Below are 18546 nucleotides of genomic sequence, written 5' to 3' on the forward strand. Positions count from 1 at the left end.
TAAGAACTGGGTTGGGAATAGTCTTAAGAATATTAAACGTATGCCTAAGACTGTGATGACAGTGATAAGGGGAAAAAATCTTTCATCCCGTGTTGATTGAAGCTGGCCAAAACAAAACAAACAGAAAAAAAAAAAAAAAAAACTTTCAACTGTTCAACTGAGAAAAAAATCTCAACTTGGAAAAAAAGAAACCTCAAGTGAATATTTTTTGAGTATTTTTATTTATTTATTTGAGACAGTGAGAGAGTATGGGTGCACTAGAGGCTCCTGCCATTGCAAATGAACTCAAGATGCATGAGCCACTTCGTGCATCTAATTTTGCATGGCTACTAGGGAATCAAACCCAGTCCATTAGGCTTTGCATGACAGTGCCTTTAACTACTAAGACATCTGCCTCCTCAGCCCTCAACTGAATAATGCAGGCACTACCACAGAAACTGATAAAGAGTTCAGTAAGCAGTCAATGCAGTCACTTTTATGCTTACACACAAGATCCCCCCGTGTATCCACATCGTGGGAGCTTTTCACTTACTGGATTGCTACTTTTATGACAGGTTTTCTTATATTCTTGAGCTAAATAAAATTATTCACACCTCGTTTGGGGCAAGAAAACTCAGTCAAATTTTATTAAATGATTCTAAGGAGGAAGAAGATAGAAAGTTTAAACATATACTTTTTTAATAAAAAATATATTCCATCCAAATTCCTTCCTTTACAAAGTAGATGTACTAATTTTAATGGAAGAATTTGTTTTATTTCACCTGATTTGTAGTGCAAGGAGAATGGATGGCAGCATTTTTTTTCACGCTTAGACTTTGCAAGAATAACTTTTCTCCTTAGGATGGAAGCAGAAGGGGAGTGAAGGGAAAACAGGTTTCTCTTTGCTGGTTCGAAACAGAAATTAACCCACAAACCGCATCATTATACGGAAAACAGTCTTATCATTTTGAATCTATACTCCTGCAGAATATATACAAAAGAAAATCCTTATAGACCCATGACAGAAACATGTACTAAAGACAGCCAAATTAATCTATGTCTTCGTCTAAGTTCAGAGTAGCTCCAACTACTTTATGAGATAACTCTGGCTCCTAATTTAGCAGAGAGTTCATCTCACATGAAAAAAATAGCATTAGAAAGAAATCCAAGAAATGGTTTCATCTCAGAATGTGTAAGTTACATGTCTGAACCTGAATGTGTTAGCATGTACCGTATACTGGATACAGAGAAGTGGACTTACATATACCTTCTCTGAAGCTCTGACCAGGTAGAACTCACCTGGGAAATCCAGTAAATTGGAGGGGGTTCCCTAACCCAGAAAGAAGAGTCTAGAAAGGTTGGCTTTATCCATCACATCAAAGCTGTGCTAGTTTTTGAATTGTTAACAGATGTTACTTTCAGAACACAGTCTATACTATAAGAACTGAACACAGATGCATGATTTCTTAAAACTCAGGCCTGTAGACTGGAGAAATGGCTCAGTGGTTAAGGCTCTTGCCTGGAAAGGCTGATGCCATAGATTCAGTTCCCTAGCACCCACATAAAGCCAGATACACAAAATGGTACATGCATCTGGAATTCATTTGCAGTGGCTGGAGGCTCTGGAGTGCTCATTGTCACTCTCACCCCCCACCTGTTTGTTGAAAATAAAAAATATATATACATATTTTTTAAATCATGTCTTTATAAAGGGTTAGCAAAAGTGATGTGTTCATTATACCACATATTTTATATATATATATAAATGGTGTATTTACTAGTATTATCTATTTCATTCCTACATTTACTAGAATATCTCATATGTCCTCGTGTGCTGCTCTATGACATTCTGCACTACACATTACAAATAACCAATTCATGAATCAATTCTTACCTTAACTACACACAGAACTCCTTCATTGGTTTGGGGATCAGTCACAATTTTAAAGTTTCCATTTTCATTACCCGTTAGAATGGTATAATTAGCTCTCCAATTAGGAGTATTAACCAAATCTTTATCCTGAACAGTGACCCGTAAGATTTCCACATCAACTGTATTTTCTTCCACAGATGTCACGTACTAACATAATAAAAGAGACACACAGAGTTGGATTAATTCACCAAAATGGGCCACCATGTGAAGTGAGCCCCATTCTTCCAATATCCGAAGTGTTATGTTCTCCTGACTTTAACACCAAACTACTGTTCTGCTATTGTGAGTGCTTCTATGAAGCCAGGCATGGAGACGTGGGGTGGTGGGTGTAATGTTTGTTCTATGCACATGTGTGTGCCTGCCTCATGCACATATATGAGGTCAGAGAAGAATATCTGGTTTCCTCTTATCACTCATCCTCTTGTTCTTTTCTTGAGATGGAGTCTCTCCCTCAACCCAGATCTGCTATCCCTCAGTGCGTGAGCCTCTTGTTCCCACTCCCATCCCTTCCCCATGACGGTGGTTACAGGTGTGTCTGCATGTCCACTCCCTGCTTTCTGGTGTAGATTCTGACAAGCGAAACACAGCAGTGTCCAGCCCAAGGCCTTTGTCCTTCAGAGGACAAGTGCTCTTAACTTCTCGTGTCATCTCCTCAGCAGGAGATGTATGCATTTTGCAGTTGCGCACATCACACACTTACCGAAGTACGAGTAAATGTTGGCAAGTTGTCATTCACATCTCCAATAGTAATGATACAAGTTGCAGTTGTCTGCAAACCAAAAAATTGACCGTCCATGTCTTGCACCTTTATTTTCAACACATATGTCTCAATTAACTAGAAGCAAAGAAAGATGTAATTATTGGATGAAGGCAGCCATATGGTAAATTAAACATCAACTTTCATACTACATAGAGTTTTTAACACTAGTAATGTACAGGCACATTGTTAAATTTCATAGCATTTATGTCCAGAAGGGTTTCCTCACACCAGCCATTTTCAATCAACTTATGAAAATGAAGTCCTTTCTCAAATGTAAGGTGCTATCAACTCACAGTCAATTGGTTTCACTATTTTTCAAAAGAAAGAAGCATTGCATTCCTAAGTGCACTTAAAATTGAATGCCAATTACTTGAATTCTTCATATCCCCAAACCAAAGTACAATGTTATATTCAAATCATACATAGCAGTGACTCAGACATTGTGAAACGAAACAATAAAATAAAATGACTACCTGTGAATAAGGGATAGATTTTAAAAAATTACATTTATGAAAAGATCATTAATTTACTATGAATACAAAGGTTTGGGGTTATGAATTTTTTTAAATTTTCCATAGGAAATAGAAGGTCAGTTTTAAAGCCACCATCCATCAGATGTTGAAGGCTCATCACTACTTTTAGAAAACAATTTTCCCCCATTGTGGGCTCATTTATCAGAAGTGACAAGGACTGAAACAGCAATGATGTCTTTCGCATAGAGACTGGAGAAACTTGGATTCTGTTCTCAGCTCCAAAAGTAATGAACACAATCTTAAGCACAGGTGAATCCCTCTTTACCTGGGAGTAGTCTTCTATAAAGTGATTGTAGTGAGATCCTGTCTTACTAATTCATCTCTGTGACAAAACCCTATGTGAAAATCTATCCTAGCCTTCTCCATAGAATAGTCCCTCTTCTAAAGCCATCATCTTCCCATAGTTTATTTGCTGAACTTTCTTGTTTTCATGCAGTAACAATAAAATCAAAGTTTCTAACCTTATGCATTTTGCAACTAACTTTCCTGATTTACTCCTTCCTTATAACCTGTCATATGTGTAGACTTAAAAATTTTTCAATATTCCAGTTTAAAATTTTTTAAACTTCATACTGCAATATATTTGGGAAACAATTCCTGTTTTTCATGGTGTAGTGAATGGTGATTTATTGAAATAAAATACTGATTTATTCCAGGCAAGATGACACACACTTTTTAGTCCCAGCATTAGGAAGGCAGAGGTTGGAGGATTGCTGTAAGTTCAAGTCTAGCCTGACCTAGACGGAGTGAGTTTCAGGTCAGCCTGGGCTCAAGTGAAACCCTACCTTGAAAAGAAAATGAAAAATAAATAGCAAATAAATAAATAAATATTGACTTGTGATATATTCATTTGGAAGAGAAATGCCAATGTGTGAATGAAGCAACTGAGGCTATCTCACCACTTAATACTTGACACATTCCTCAAGGGGACCAGTATTGTTTTCAATGGATTCTTTCTCTGGTGTAACTTTAAAAGATTTGACTTAGGGGCTGGAGAGATGGCTTAGCGGTTAACCACTTGCCTGTGAAGCCTAAGGACCCCGGTTCGAGGCTCAGTTCCCCAGGTCCCATGTTAGCCAGATGCACAAGGGGGCACACGTGTCTGGAGTTCGTTTGCAGAGGCTGGAAGCCCTGGCACGCCCATTCTCTCTCTCTCTCTCTCTCTCCCTCTATCTGTCTTTCTCTCTGTGTCTGTCACTCTCAAATAAATAAATAAAAAATTAAAAAGAAAAGATTTGACTTAGAAGTTTGTATTTCTTTGGTTTATTATTTTTATTACTTATGATCCCCTTGGCATCTATATACAGCTGGTTATCCAGGCTAGATAACACAGAAGACAGTCAAATCACTTAACGGAAAACAATTATTTGTCACTAATGATAAACAGAAGTTTTCATGCAAAAGCTGGAGTTTTGGGTCATTTCAGTCAACCACTAAGATAATAACAAAAGTGAAAAGTGATTTCTTTGATATTATTAAATGATGGGTCATTCTTTGGGAGATCTATAGAGTTTAGTGAGCCAACATTTTCCAAATAATCAGTGTAGGAAGTTATAAAATATATATATCACAAGACATCTATTATGACATTATAGATGGGTCTACAAGTGGATTTCAACATAATGTACCAAAGTTCATTAACAAGGTTTCAGAGTCCTGATTATAATAATAATAATAATGAGGCCACCATCACTTGTTAAATTTAACTTTTAGTGCAGTATAATATGAAATTACTATCAAAATACTCTTTTCTAAAATACTCTTTTTATGCATGTCAGAGTTTCTTTCATGTACACTTTTTATACACTTTTATTCATTTTAGCCAAAATCGTATATTATAATAGACAATGCAAAATTGCATGCAAAATCTATTTTTCTTGCATTAAGCCACATATTGGGAAGATTTAAAATAATGCCTAGTAACTTTCCATAAATTATTATTTTGAAAACTACTTGTTTTTATTTAAAGCCTATCTATATTAATATGTACTTCATTTAATGTTATATTAAATGAGTTAATACATATTTTAAAGTTTCTTCTGTTTAAATACTAATGTCATAAACACCCATAAATATAACCCCATAAATAAAAAAATGGAATCCTAAATAACAGAAAACAATGTAAATATGTCCTGAAACCAAACATTTTGAGGACTACTGCTCTCAACTGAGATAGAAAGATAAGAAAAAATAAATTTGACAAGTTTGAAGCATCAAAGAAATGCCAGATAACCACATATTGCTATAAAACTAAAGAGTATCGATTACAAGCAGGACAGATGAATGGCTGTAAGAATTCAGATGCTAAACACTTGCTTGTGGCTAGAACAGTTGAATAGACAGGTAAATAAATGACAAGTTAGGGTGGCCACAGGGAAAAAAGGCACAAACGTTATCTCCAGAGTACTGTCAACATTGTTTGGAAAAGCATCTTGATCTATAAGGTAAGAGACAGCATGACTAAGATGATAACAGAAAATTTATTAGTAAGGGAGGCACTTACCAAGGTCATTTTAACTGGAAAACATGAAGAGAAAGCTTGTTTAGAAGGAGAGAAGTGAAAGTTTAGGGATCATGCATCTTAGGCACTTTGGAGACATCTGAATAACGCTTCCTAGCACTTGTAAGAAATGGGAACCCAAAGGTACAAGATGTACAGACTTTGTTTTTATCTACATCACAGGAAGAGCATAAATGAGACTAGACTGTTGAAGAAGAGGCTACACAGACAGATGATTTGGTTGGTAACAAACTTTTGCATATATCTGAAAGTTTAGCTCTTCATATTTGACTATATTTAACACTATAAGTACATTTATATGAGAATATTTGATTTCATGAAAGATAAAAACTCAGAAAAGAACTAATAGTTCCAATTTTGCATTCTACAAAACCATGTAAAGACACCCACTAATATACTTAAAATAATAAATTCCTAAAGCTTAATTGATACCATACATTTCCAAAACATGTGTACAGGTGACCCAAAGATATGTATGGGCATAAGCTGAGCATCTTCTAAAATGCTTGGGGATCAGAAATGTTTTCAGTTTCAGATTCCCAGATTTTAGAACACTTTTATATATACGGTAACTTGCCTTGGTTATAATCTAAACACAAACTCTGCTTCACTTGATCAGTGCATGCAATGTTTGAAGGTGGTTTTATAGGCTCCTTTTGCCATGTTTGCTTCGTGGGTGTGTTTGTATGGCATGTGTGTGGGTGGGCGCACGTGCACTCCAGAAGTTGCCATCAGGTGTCTTACTTGATAACTCTCCTTCTTACCAGAGAAGATAGGTGCCTTCAGTGAACCCAGAGTTTACACGGTTGGAAAGAACAGCCCTGCCAGCACACCCCACGGATCCTGCAATCCCTGAAACTGGGATTACTAACGCTTGTGCCATGAACAGTTTACCCACTGAGCCACCTCCCCAGCCATGCCCCATGCCTATGTTGAGACTAAGACCTGTCCATGAGGCCAAGTGAGGAATTTTCCACTTACGGCATCATATTTTTGCTCAAATTTCAGAAGTTGGAAGATTTCAGACCATGTTTTTTTTAGGTCAGGGGTAATGTGCCTGTGTTGACAAGCAGCCATGCGAGAGTCTGTTAGCGTTTGTTACCTCTCTGTCAAGCTGGGAAGACGTGGTGGTGATGATGCCTGTAGCTGGATGCATAGTGAACAGAGTGGGCGGAGAAGGGGACTGCTCCAGGATGGTGTACCTCAGACGTGTGTGCATCGTGTCGGGTTCGTCCTTGTCGGTTGCACATACCTGCCCCACGGAAGAACCTACAGAGGGATGAGTTTCTTTCAACGTCCACTTTATTATAGATCGAGATCATGACTTTCACTTCTTACAGACGTCTCCACAAAGCATCCCTTCCTTTTAGAATGCCCGTGTTCGGACTGGAGAGATGGCTTAGCGGTTAAGGAGTGTGCGTGTGAAACCTGAGGACCCAGGTTCTATCCTCCAGCTCCCACGTTAGCCGGATACACATCGTGGCGCATGTGTCTGCAGTTCGCCTGCAGTGGCTAGAGGCCCTGGAGCACCCATTCTCACTCTCCATCTCTCTCTCTCTCTCTCTCTTTCTCTCTCTGTCTTTAATAAATAAAAATAAATCTTGAAAAAAAAATAGCCAGGTGTAGTGGTGCACTTGGGAGGCAGAGGTAGGAGGATTGTCATGAGTTTGAGGCTACCCTGAGACTATACAGTGAATTCCAGGTCAATCTGGGATAATGTGAGACCCTCCCTTCCTTGAAAAACCAAATATATATATATATAAAATGCTCATGTTCTACTAATTTTTAATTTGTTGTTCATGCCCACTTTTATTGCATTTTAATGAATGACTTTATAAACACTGTGAAATTTGTATTTCTCAACTGAAAAAAATATAACTGTTCTTTAGCCTTTTTCTATTTGCAAGTCTGTACTTCAATTAACAGAGAAGGCCACTTTCTGTGAAAATTACTAGCTCAGACTTCTGGCTAAAATGGGCTGAGACTCACAAGACTGAGGAAATACTTGTATTGCTCTCAAGGACTCTTTTGATTAGGGCCAGAATCCTGTCACTCATGGGTCAATGTAGAAACTAAGTAGATATTTTCAAGACTAAGTCTCCGAATGCCAAAGGCTTTCTTTTCTAGAGCACACTCTCTTCGAAGCATGAGTTTCCCTCCTGGAGGAAGGCTAAGTGACTGCTGCTAATTCCGTGGTACTATGCTTCACCAGTCTTCATAGCGATCTGGGATTTCAAGAGCCCACTGTATAAATAGGCAAATACAAAAGTAGCAAGAGACAGAATAAGCCTCCACCCGCTGTCCCTGTTCCTGCCGCCACCACACTGTGCTGGTTGCCAGTGGCCAAATGGAATTATAAGCAGAAACACTGTTATCCTGCCACGCATCGTTTAGGTCGCTACTCACCAACTTTGCAGTTTTCAAAGACCGTAAAACTGTACGTTGTCTCTGTGAAAATTGGGTAGTTGTCATTTTCATCTTCTATTTTAATAAGGAGGGGCAGTGGATATTCGGGTGTGTACCCGTCTGGGGTTGTTGCAAAGGCAGTTAGCTGTGAGGAGAGAGAAACAAGGGGAAATAATTAAAATAATTATTAAATTAAATAATTAAAGCAACTAAATTAAAATAATATCTTTGGCTTTCTGGGCTTCTTACATGTGAAGTGCACAATCTACCATTGCCCTATGCCCTGAGTCCCCAAAATAATCCCTTTAAAATAAAATGCGGCTCAAACTTTCTTTGGCGTTCATTTGCACACAGCTCAGGATGGCAGTGTTTGTCTTACCACTTGTTACTATTTTGGGATGTCAACTTTACATGGATACCAAAGAGGTTGCTGATGTCATGGTATACTAAAATATGCTTAAATTCACCTACTAAAATGGCACATATATTTTTAATTTCCTCGTCATCACTGTATGTTTTTCATGAGCATAGTATCATCATTATTATTGTTGTCACTGCTATTATTTTTCAAATAAAAGTCATGAGTACTTTATTTTGTTTAATGATTTCAGATGTATGTATTTTAAATGCAACTTTTGGACCTTTCATAATTTAGAACCTTACAAACTCTTCTGGTAGAATTAACTGTATAGTATCGTATTTTCTGTTAGTTAGGGCGTTAGGCATACAAATGGTTTGTGTCATTTCTTAAGACTTTTTTAATTTAAAAAGCAAAAGTTAGAAATAAATCAAATGATAGCTACATATTTTGTATGAAATATAATGCATAAATCAATTTTATAGTGTGAATTTCATTTCTAATTTTTATTCATAGCAATAATCATTGAAAGAACAGGAGATTATGGGTACTTAGAAAGTATGCTGTGGTAATTCTAGACTTAATTCAAGACTTGCATGTTTACACTGCTAGTTTGATCCCCAGACTGAATAATTAATTCATCTAAAATAGATGTAAAAATATTTAACAATAAATGAAGGAAGGTAACAAGGTCCTGTTTGGAAATCAAAATATCATAAATTCAGATTCTCACATATGAACCCACATTCCACCATGGGAATTAACAAGATGATTGAAAGAATGAATGACATTTGTTAAGGGCTTTGTTAAGTGCTTCTATTTCAAGGTATAGGTTCATGGAGCTTATAAGCCTTGGTTAATTTCTGTGGAATCTCTTCATCACAAAAAAGCTCACATGTCTTTTCTGACAACTAACTAAAGAAAATATGCTTGTGCTTGATGTTGATGATGCGTTATTAACCATATAGTCAGAGTACCAATGACAAACTCAGAAAATAAAAGTAAATGAACTGAGAATGGGGCATAAAATGGCACAGCTCAGTAATTACTAACAAAACACAAACTTCAGACTTTACCTCAAAAGATTCATACTGCTCTCGATCTACTGGGCCAGTGCAGAACAGGTTTCCAGTATCTCTTTCCACATAAAACAAGTTTAGAGGTTCTTTATCTACTCCAGGCCCTCTGATAGAATAGTAAATTGTGTAGTTTTGTGCTGTGTCAGATTGAATCTAGAGATAAAACAATACAAACCTGAGACACATTCTCATTTCAGCAGAATCTCATTGTGTCTTGATGAAATTGCATTTCCATTTTTACTATAATAAACAAGTGACTACTCTGTTATTATATATAAATAAAAACAGTAATAGAACAAGAAAGCATAATTATTGAGAAATCTGATGAGCAATGCATGAACAAAATCATGTTCCAGAGTCTTAGTTCTCCAAACTAAGGAATAGTTAAAAAGCTTAATTGTACCTACATGAACCAAAAATGTAAGACTTTATCCTATATTATAAAATGTAGCAATCAGACTGTGAAAACTTATTCTGTTTTCCCTTTTTGTGAAAAATTACTGGATTCTTTTTGCATATGACAAGATATTTAAGAAATTGTGTTTAGCCAGGTGTGGTGGTATAGGCCTACAGTCATAACACTGGGAGCTAAAGAAAAGAAAATGACAACCTGGGCTATATAGTGAGTTCAAGACCAGTCTGGGTCTCCATAATAAGTCTGAGATCAGCCTTGTGCTTCATAGAAAAACCTTGTCTAAGTGAAATAAGACAGACTCAAAAACATAAATATCTCATGATTTCTCTCATTTGTGGATCCTAGGTTTTGTACAAAACTATATAAAGGCATCTTTATGACAGGATTGTAGAAGGGAAGCTCTGGAAGGAAGGACACTAGCAGAAAGGGAAAGGGAAAGAAGGAGAAAAGCAAATGTGTGGGGGAAAATATGATCAAAGTTCATGATGAACATGAAAGAAATTGTCTTCATGAAATATAGTACTATGTACAGTGAATATACACAGAGAATATATACAATATGTACAATGACTATACAGAGATAAAAATAAAAATGCTGTGGTGTTTGAATGTAAAATACTGTCCATCGCCTCAAGTGTTTGTGGGTAAGCCTTCTACTTAGTCCCCAGTTGCTGGAACCTTGCTGGAGAAGGTGTAACACTGAGTGTGGGTCATGTGGTTTATTAGCCCATCTCCACCTGGTGTTCAGAACTCACTGTCCTTCCTCCCTGCTGCTGTGGAGATGTGATAAGCAACTGTCTGCTCCTGCCACACTTCCCCCACCATGATGAAACCTCCCCTTGAAACTAAAGTAGGAAATAAACTCTTTCCTTCTATGAGCTGCTTCTTCTCAGGTGTTTTGTCCCAGCAGTGAGAAGGCAACGGCTACAAACTTTTTCCTTAATGGAAGACTCTGTCCTTTGTATCTACCTTATTCCAAAGACCAAATAACAAAAGCTGCATGAGAATAAAAATGATATTTTGGTCCTTGATTCAGAAAACAAATTTCTTCCAAGTTGCCTTCATCCTGTTAGTAAGATCTTAACTCTAATGATTCCCAGGTGATTAACACAATTATTTCCCAACAGTATTCCTCTCAGCTATCCTAATTTTATTACCAGAGTACAATGGAGGAAATTCCCTACCCCTTCGAGAACTGAGGGGAAAAATACAAGTCATGGGCTAAACGGTAGTGGCCACTGACAGTAATGCATGGCAAGGTCTGGTGGAGCCTCCACAAAAATGTTATCAAATAGAAAGAGAGAAAGTTGGAGCACCTATGATTTAAGAAAGGGATTTGTCAGATGAGGGGACTGTTTGGGAGAGGAAGGAGACCAGCAGGAGTAGGGAGTGGGAAAAAGAGCAAGTTATTAGTTATTATAGGAGGTGAATATGAGAAAAGTATAATGGCATACATGTATGAAAATGTTATAATAAAGCCATTATTCTGTGCATTCATTTAAAAATAATTTTAAATGCCATATAGAAGGGAGAAACAAAGAAAGAGAAAGGAATTAAAAAAGGAAGGAAGGAAGGAAGGAAGGGAGGGAGGAAGGAAGGAAGGAAGGAAGGAAGGAAGGAAGGAAGGAAGGAAGGAAGGAAGGAAGGAAGGAAAGAAAACCAAATGGAAGGAAAGGGAAGTGAGGGGAGGGGAGGGGAGAAAAGGGAAGAGAAGGGAAGGGGAGAAAAGGAAAGGGAAGGGAAGGGAAAAGAAGGGAAGGGAAGGGAAGGGAAGGGAAGGGAAGGGAAGGGAAGGGAAGGGAAGGGAAGGGAAGGGAAGGGAAGGGAAGGGAAAGGAAGAGAAGGGAATGGAAGAGAAGGAAGAAAGGAAGAGACATAAACACTAGAAAGATATATGTGTCTTTCTCTTTCATGGCATCAGAAATTTTTATATGGAATATATTGGGAGATTTTCTAGGTTATTTCCCAACCTCTATGATACCCTTATGATTAAAAAAGAATTATTGGGCTGGAGAGATGGCTTAGCAGTTAAGTGCTTGCCTGTGAAGCCTAAGGACCCCGGTTCGAGGCTCGGTTCCCCAGGTCCCACATTAGCCAGATGCACAAGGGGGCGCACGCATCTGGAGTTCGTTTGCAGAGGCTGGAAGCCCTGGCGCGCCCATTCTTTCTCTCTCCCTCTATCTGTCTTTCTCTCTGTGTCTGTCGCTCTCAAATAAAAAAAAAAAAATTAAAAAAAAAAAAGAATTATTGAAGATATGTGTTTGGTAATTCAACATGATTTTTACCATTTTATAAATTGCTTTTGCATGACTAAAGCTACAAAGTGTGTGTACAACTGCAGATAAGTTATATTTACATACTTACGTAGAAACGTGATACACATGCCCCTTCACTCATATATTCACATACAACTACTTTTACATACTTTTTTTTTACAGTACTAGGGTTGGAATTTAGGGCCTCCAGCATGTTAGGCAAACGTTCTACTATTGTTCAACATCTCCATCCCTCACACAATTATTTTTAAATAGCTATATAGTCAATGTTAATTGTTTTTAAAGCTGGAAATAACAGTTGAAGGAAACTGTACCTGTTGAAGGAAGAGTGGGAAGGGACCCAAGGAATTCTCTTGCATGGAACAAGGAATAGGAGCCCATCTTCTCTTGGGTCGACTTAGAACTTTTTCTTTATTGTACCCTTGCTTTATTACCTTGATGTAGAAGACAGAAAAGACCAATAGATGAATGCAATGACTAATCATTCTCAAACATGAGAGCACTGATATATCTTCCTCCTTTTGTGAGGACTGGTTGGGGAGCGTAAAAACAGAGAATGCTTGAAAAGCTAACCAACACTGCACATCATGACAATGATGATGGTGAAGAGCTGCACTAATCCTCTTCAGAAAATAATGGTGAAAATATGCAAGAAAAAATATGAAACTGGAAGCATAAGTGCAAAACTGAAAAGAAAATTCTTTTTGCCACATTGCCATGCAGGCAGGAACATGAGAGGAGAAAGATGCAAGGAAGATGACTGCAGAGGGTCATTCCATGTTTAGCATAAGCATGGTCCACTCACCAGCAACTAAGCCAGAGCCAGAGGACCCATAGACAGATCTATGTCAGAATGAGGAGAGAAATATGGTGAGAACTCTTAAACTACTGCACTGAAGATTTTCCTCGCTAAGGAGAGGTTATTTTGATCTTGGGCATTGCACTGAAATAGGTACATGCACGATTCAAACCTCCTCCTAAAATATTCACCAATTTTTTTTTTTTCAAGGTAGGGTCTCACTCTAGCTCAGGCTGACCTGTAATTCACTATAGTCACTGTAGTCTCAGGGTGGCCTCGAACTCATGGTGATCCTCCTACCTCTGCCTCCCAAGTGCTGGGATTAAAGGCATGCGCCCCCACGCCCGGCTTTCATCTGCTTTTTAAGACTACAAGCTATGCGAAGATGCTAGAAAAAAAGATTTTCTTTATCTAAAGATAAGAGCTTCAAAGCTTGGTTTTGGAAATACAGTCTGCAGTAAAATATACAAATACTTCTCCATGTCTAATCTTAACCTATTGTGCCTTAATGCATCCTAGTTTCTCTGTTTATGTCTCCAATGAGAAAGATTAATATTTTGCAATATCCTTTGATGTATAACCTTTTCCCTCTTAAATGGCATTGACTAATGACTCATTCTTCCTTAAACCAAATTATACCAGTCTTTTCTGATTCTCTCGTAGTAATGTTAGTCAACCCTAAAGAAGTGACATTCTATTTCACTTATACAGGGTTACATACCTCTGTTGGACCCTCTAAAAGGACAGATATTTCCCTCCCTTCTTGGGTCTCTGTGTTGAAAAGTAATATGGTAAAAGTTCTCTTCGCCAAGGACAAAATAACAGTATTTGTTGTGTAGACTGAACCATCTTCTAAGATTTGGAAATCAGGGTCACTGGAATGAATTAGATTTGCAGATTTGAAGCACTCCTTCAGGTTAACTGCAGAAAATACATGACATGGCTGTCAATTGTCATTGCTGTCAATTGTCAACAAAACAAAACCTTCAGTTTTACAATATATATAGTTTAAATAATATGCTGTTTAAAATATGTGCATGAAAGGCAATCAAACACTCAAATTATACTCACACTTATTTATTTAGCATTCTCAAAAAATATATGAATCTATGTGATTCCTTTCTGCTAAGCACATTATTTCTAATGCTCCATTTTAAAGAGACATTTGTCCTGAAATAAAGGCTCACAGTCTAGTATTTGAATATTTAAGCCAACACTGAAAAAGAAGTTTTTCTTTATTAACTGATATTAGCTACATTTGAATTAAGATAAATAGAATCTGATAAAAATCTAAAATTAAATTTTATTTATTTGAATTTGCACTTAATTAATTAAAGCTTAGTAATTAAATCATTATTCAACTTGTCACCTACTATTAAATAGTGATATTATCCTCTCATTGGTTTTATATTTTATTATACAAGTGAGCTTATAAAAATAACCAAACAAAAAAACTGCATGTGAAAGTATGTGTCAAATGCCTTATGATAAACATCCAAAACCAATTTTGAACTCAAGAAATAGTTTCAACTCAACTTCTTAGAAGCATGTTCAGCATAGACCATATCCTTTATGTGTTGAAAATAGTATAAAAGACTGTATTACTCAAACTAAACCTCATACCTACTTTATCTAACCATATTTTCAATAAAGAGTATTTTCCATTGGTATGACACCACATGTATTATAAATGATAATGTTACTATATCAGATTTAGGTATTACTTCAAACTCACTTATGATTCTAAAAATGACAATAAGTTCTAGCAGGTCATGGTGGATTAAGATTTGTTACACATTCTAACAGGTTTTTTACCTCTACCAACAAATTTCTCAGCATGCAGTTCAGAGGGAACATGTAGAATTACTTGCTTGCAGGCGTCACACCCAAGCATTAAGATCTAGAAAACAAAGTCAGTATCAATCAGTAAAAGATTCTTTAATGCATGCATTTGTAGTTCACATACTATATTGATTAATGTATATTTAATTACATAAATTAAATAATTAAAATTTAAAAAATATTTAGAATTATATAAAGCTCATATGATTGTAAATGACTATGTAATAAGAGAAATAAAATTGTAAATATATGCTATCTAGAGTAAGAAGTCAGAAATCTATTAGGCAAGCTAATAAAACTATGAGCCAAACATCACAGTTCCCTTCTTTACTGTGAATATAAACTCAGGGAATCATACTCTTATAGACTTTGATTTCTACTCTGTAGAATGAATTTACTGGGAAATGGGTAAAGTGTAGATCCAGAAGCCCTCTGTGTGAGACACTGCGGGAAACTATGATGAAGACGGCACAGGGTGACCGATAGAGAAGAGAAGTAACGAGCATGTTTAGAGAGCCAGCAATTCCTATGAATAAATTTTCAACTGCCATGAACTCACTGAACCCATATAATAATATCAACAAAACCTCAGTACTTTCATGAGAAGCACTAGCTCACTGCCTCAGAAGGTGTGTCTTAGTCCGTAAAAAGACAAGAACCATTTTGCTGGGATATTTTGAAGATGCATTTTCTCATTAATGAAAGTTAAGGTCATTTAAGAAACAGTTTATAGCCGGGTGTGGTGGTGCACACCTTAAATCCCAGCACTCAAGAATCAAAGATAGGAGAATCACTGTGAGTTCGAGACCAGCCTGAGTCTTCATAGTGAATTCCAAGTCTGCCTGGTCTATAGTTAGACCCTACTTCAAAAAACTTTAAAAAAAAAAAAAATTTACTTTAAAAAAATGAGTAATTTTTTTTTTTGATTTGTAGCTAACAAATTCCAATACAATGAATTCTAGAACACATGAAAACTTCATTTGTTTTCTCTGAAACCTTTAAGTGGATGCATATGAAAGATACACGTTCCTTTTCCTATTGATCTGATACTTCAGCCCAAAGCACGACTACTTACTGCATTTACACTGTAAAGTGAAAAACTCCATAAACATAAAGCCACCTAGACTGGGATAAAAAATTCTATTCCCAATATATTTTAAAGAACCTGCAATTATCCAATTTAAATTACATAGGGAAGATTGGGTAAAGCAGAGATTAAATTTTGTTCAGAAATGAGCAATAATAGACAGAGAAAGATGAATTTGAACTGGAACACAGAAGCAGAGAGCTCTCCGGACTGCACAGTGGAGAGGAGGAGCAGAACCACATGGATGTGAGGATTGCAGCTTAAGGTGATTGACAGCAAACACCCACTCACCATGCACCCAACACTTGGTCCTTGCGAGGGAAGTGCTAAGCAGAGCCATAGCTCCAGCAGGGAGCAGAGTGTCATTGCCATCATGGGATCTCACTCTACAATGAGACAGCAGAATTCCCTAATTGAAAAAAAGTCTTCCAGGTGGGCCCAGAAAACAGAACAAAAATGGAGGAAAAGGATTAACTCCTGGTATGTTAGAGAAATAGCAAGCAGGTCAGAGTAAGCAAGCACAGCCAGGAGGAAAGAAAAGAAACGAAACCAAAGGTCAGCCCCAGACATGCCATGCAAAGTGTCAATGGCAACAGAACGGTAGCTGGATGGTTTAGGGTTGCAGGGTGGCATAATCTACCGTTCACAGCAAACACGTCTGCTGGTTGTTTGGTGAGTAGACCATAGACCACAGAAGGGAGAAGAATGGAGGCCAGAAGTTCAACTGGGATGACATAGTGGGAATCTTAAAGAGGGATGGTGGTGACTTATGCTTAGGTCTCAACAGAAAGAGTCAAATGAACAGACTAAGAGAATTATTTTTAATAAGAGTAGCCTAGTCACTCATTCATTCATATGTTAAACAAAAAGTTATTGAATGCCTACTAACTTATACTGAGACAGAACAGTAAACACAAACCATGGGAGACATATGATTCATGAGCAAAACATATGTTTTAAGCTCAACGATGTAGGAAAATGCCTTAGCGGGAAAGTGTAAGGTGGTATGGGGGAGCAGGGCAACCATCCTCATCTAGGGGCCAGATGTGGTCACCCAAGGAGTAAAGATGAGGCAGCCGCGGTAGGAGGATGCAGAGCTTACACTCCAGTCACAAAGCATGGCACTGATAGCAGAGAAAGGGAAATATAAAATGGCTGACATATATAATGGCTGACATGTATACTCCAAGGAGAAAAAAAATTCAAAGCAATTCAGAGGAATAAATGAGGGCTAGTTTCTAAATGGTGTTAACAAAATAGATGGACTACTTCTCCTATAGATTAAAAACAAAACAAAACAAAACACTATGCCTTAGATCTTAAGCGTGTCCCCAAAGGCTGAGGTACTGAAGGTGTGGTCCCCAGATGTTAGATCCAAACACTGTGCTGCTTTTGAATAGCGGGTGCTTGTTCTAATCAGTGGGTAAATCTCTTGATGGATTCCTGGCTTGATGGGATTTTGGGGAAGGGGTGGGGCCTGCCTTAAGGAAGAAGCTAATTGGAAGCATGTCTTTGAAAAGTGTATCTTGTCCAGCCCTCATGTTACTCCTGTTTGCTTAATGGATGCCACAGGGTAAACAGAGTTCCTCCACCATGTCCTTTCTATTTTTTTTTTTTGTGATTTTTATTTTTATTATTTTTTTACTTTTTTCTCAATTTTTATTAACATTTTCCATGATTATAAAAAATATCCCATGGTAATACCCTCCCTCCCTGCAACTTTCCCCTTTGAAATTCCATTCTCCATCATATCCCCTCCCCAACTCAATCATTCTACTTACATATATACAATACCAACTATTAAGTACCCTCCTCCCTTCCTTTATCTTCCCTTTATATCTCCTTTATTATTATCTCTTACTGGCCTCTGCTACTGAGTTTTTTCCTTCTCACACAGAAGCCCAATCATCTGTAGCTAGGACCCACATATGAGGGAGAACATGTGGCGCTTGGCTTTCTGGGCCTGGGTTACCTCACTTAGTATAATCCTTTCCAGATCCATCCATTTTTCTGCAAATTTCATAACTTCATTTTTCTTTACTGCTGAGTAGAACTCCATTGCATAAATGTGCCATATCTTCATGATCCACTCATCAGTTGAGGGACATCTAGGCTGGTTCCATTTCCCAGCTATCATAAATTGAGCAGCAATAAACATGGTTGAGCATGTACTTCTAAGGAAATGAGATGAGTCCTTAGGATATATGCCTAGGAGTGCTATAGCTGGGTCATATGGTAGATCAATCTTTAGCTGTTTAAGGAACCTCCACACTGATTTTCACAATGGCTGGACCAGATTACATTCCTACCAACAGTGTAGAAGGGTTCCTCTTTTTCCACATCCCCACCAACATTTATGATCATTTGTTTTCATGATGGTAGCTAATCTGACAGGAGTGAGATGGAATCTCAATGTAGTTTTAATCTGCATTTCCCTAATGACTAGTGACCATGACCTTTCTTGATCTATGAAATGTCTGTGTCGTATGAGCCAACAATAAGCTGACATGGAATGTGACCTGGAGAACTATGAGCCAGGGGAAGTCTTTTCTCCTTTA

The 18546-nt window shown here is 37.4% G+C and overlaps 1 protein-coding gene across 4 annotated transcripts in view; it reads right to left on the bottom strand.

The window, feature by feature from the left end:
* Dsc2 (desmocollin 2) overlaps positions 1-18546 on the bottom strand; it is a 36754-nt gene that overhangs the window by 12147 nt on the left and 6061 nt on the right. For 3 of the 4 annotated variants that reach the window (XM_045135090.1, XM_045135089.1, XM_045135091.1), the window contains 8 exons: positions 14875-14959; positions 13781-13980; positions 12575-12694; positions 9567-9722; positions 8133-8277; positions 6829-6995; positions 2613-2747; positions 1874-2059 (listed from right to left, as the gene is read on the bottom strand). In XM_045135090.1, the coding sequence (XP_044991025.1) occupies positions 1874-2059; positions 2613-2747; positions 6829-6995; positions 8133-8277; positions 9567-9722; positions 12575-12694; positions 13781-13980; positions 14875-14953 (1188 nt within the window). In that variant the 5' untranslated portion in view covers positions 14954-14959. Of the gene's footprint in view, positions 1-1873; positions 2060-2612; positions 2748-6828; positions 6996-8132; positions 8278-9566; positions 9723-12574; positions 12695-13065; positions 13104-13780; positions 13981-14874; positions 14960-18546 lie in introns of those variants that run through there. The other variant, XM_045135092.1, reaches the window with a different exon arrangement.

Source organism: Jaculus jaculus, chromosome 15 (assembly GCF_020740685.1).
Source record: "Jaculus jaculus isolate mJacJac1 chromosome 15, mJacJac1.mat.Y.cur, whole genome shotgun sequence".
NCBI lineage: Eukaryota > Metazoa > Chordata > Mammalia > Rodentia > Dipodidae > Jaculus > Jaculus jaculus.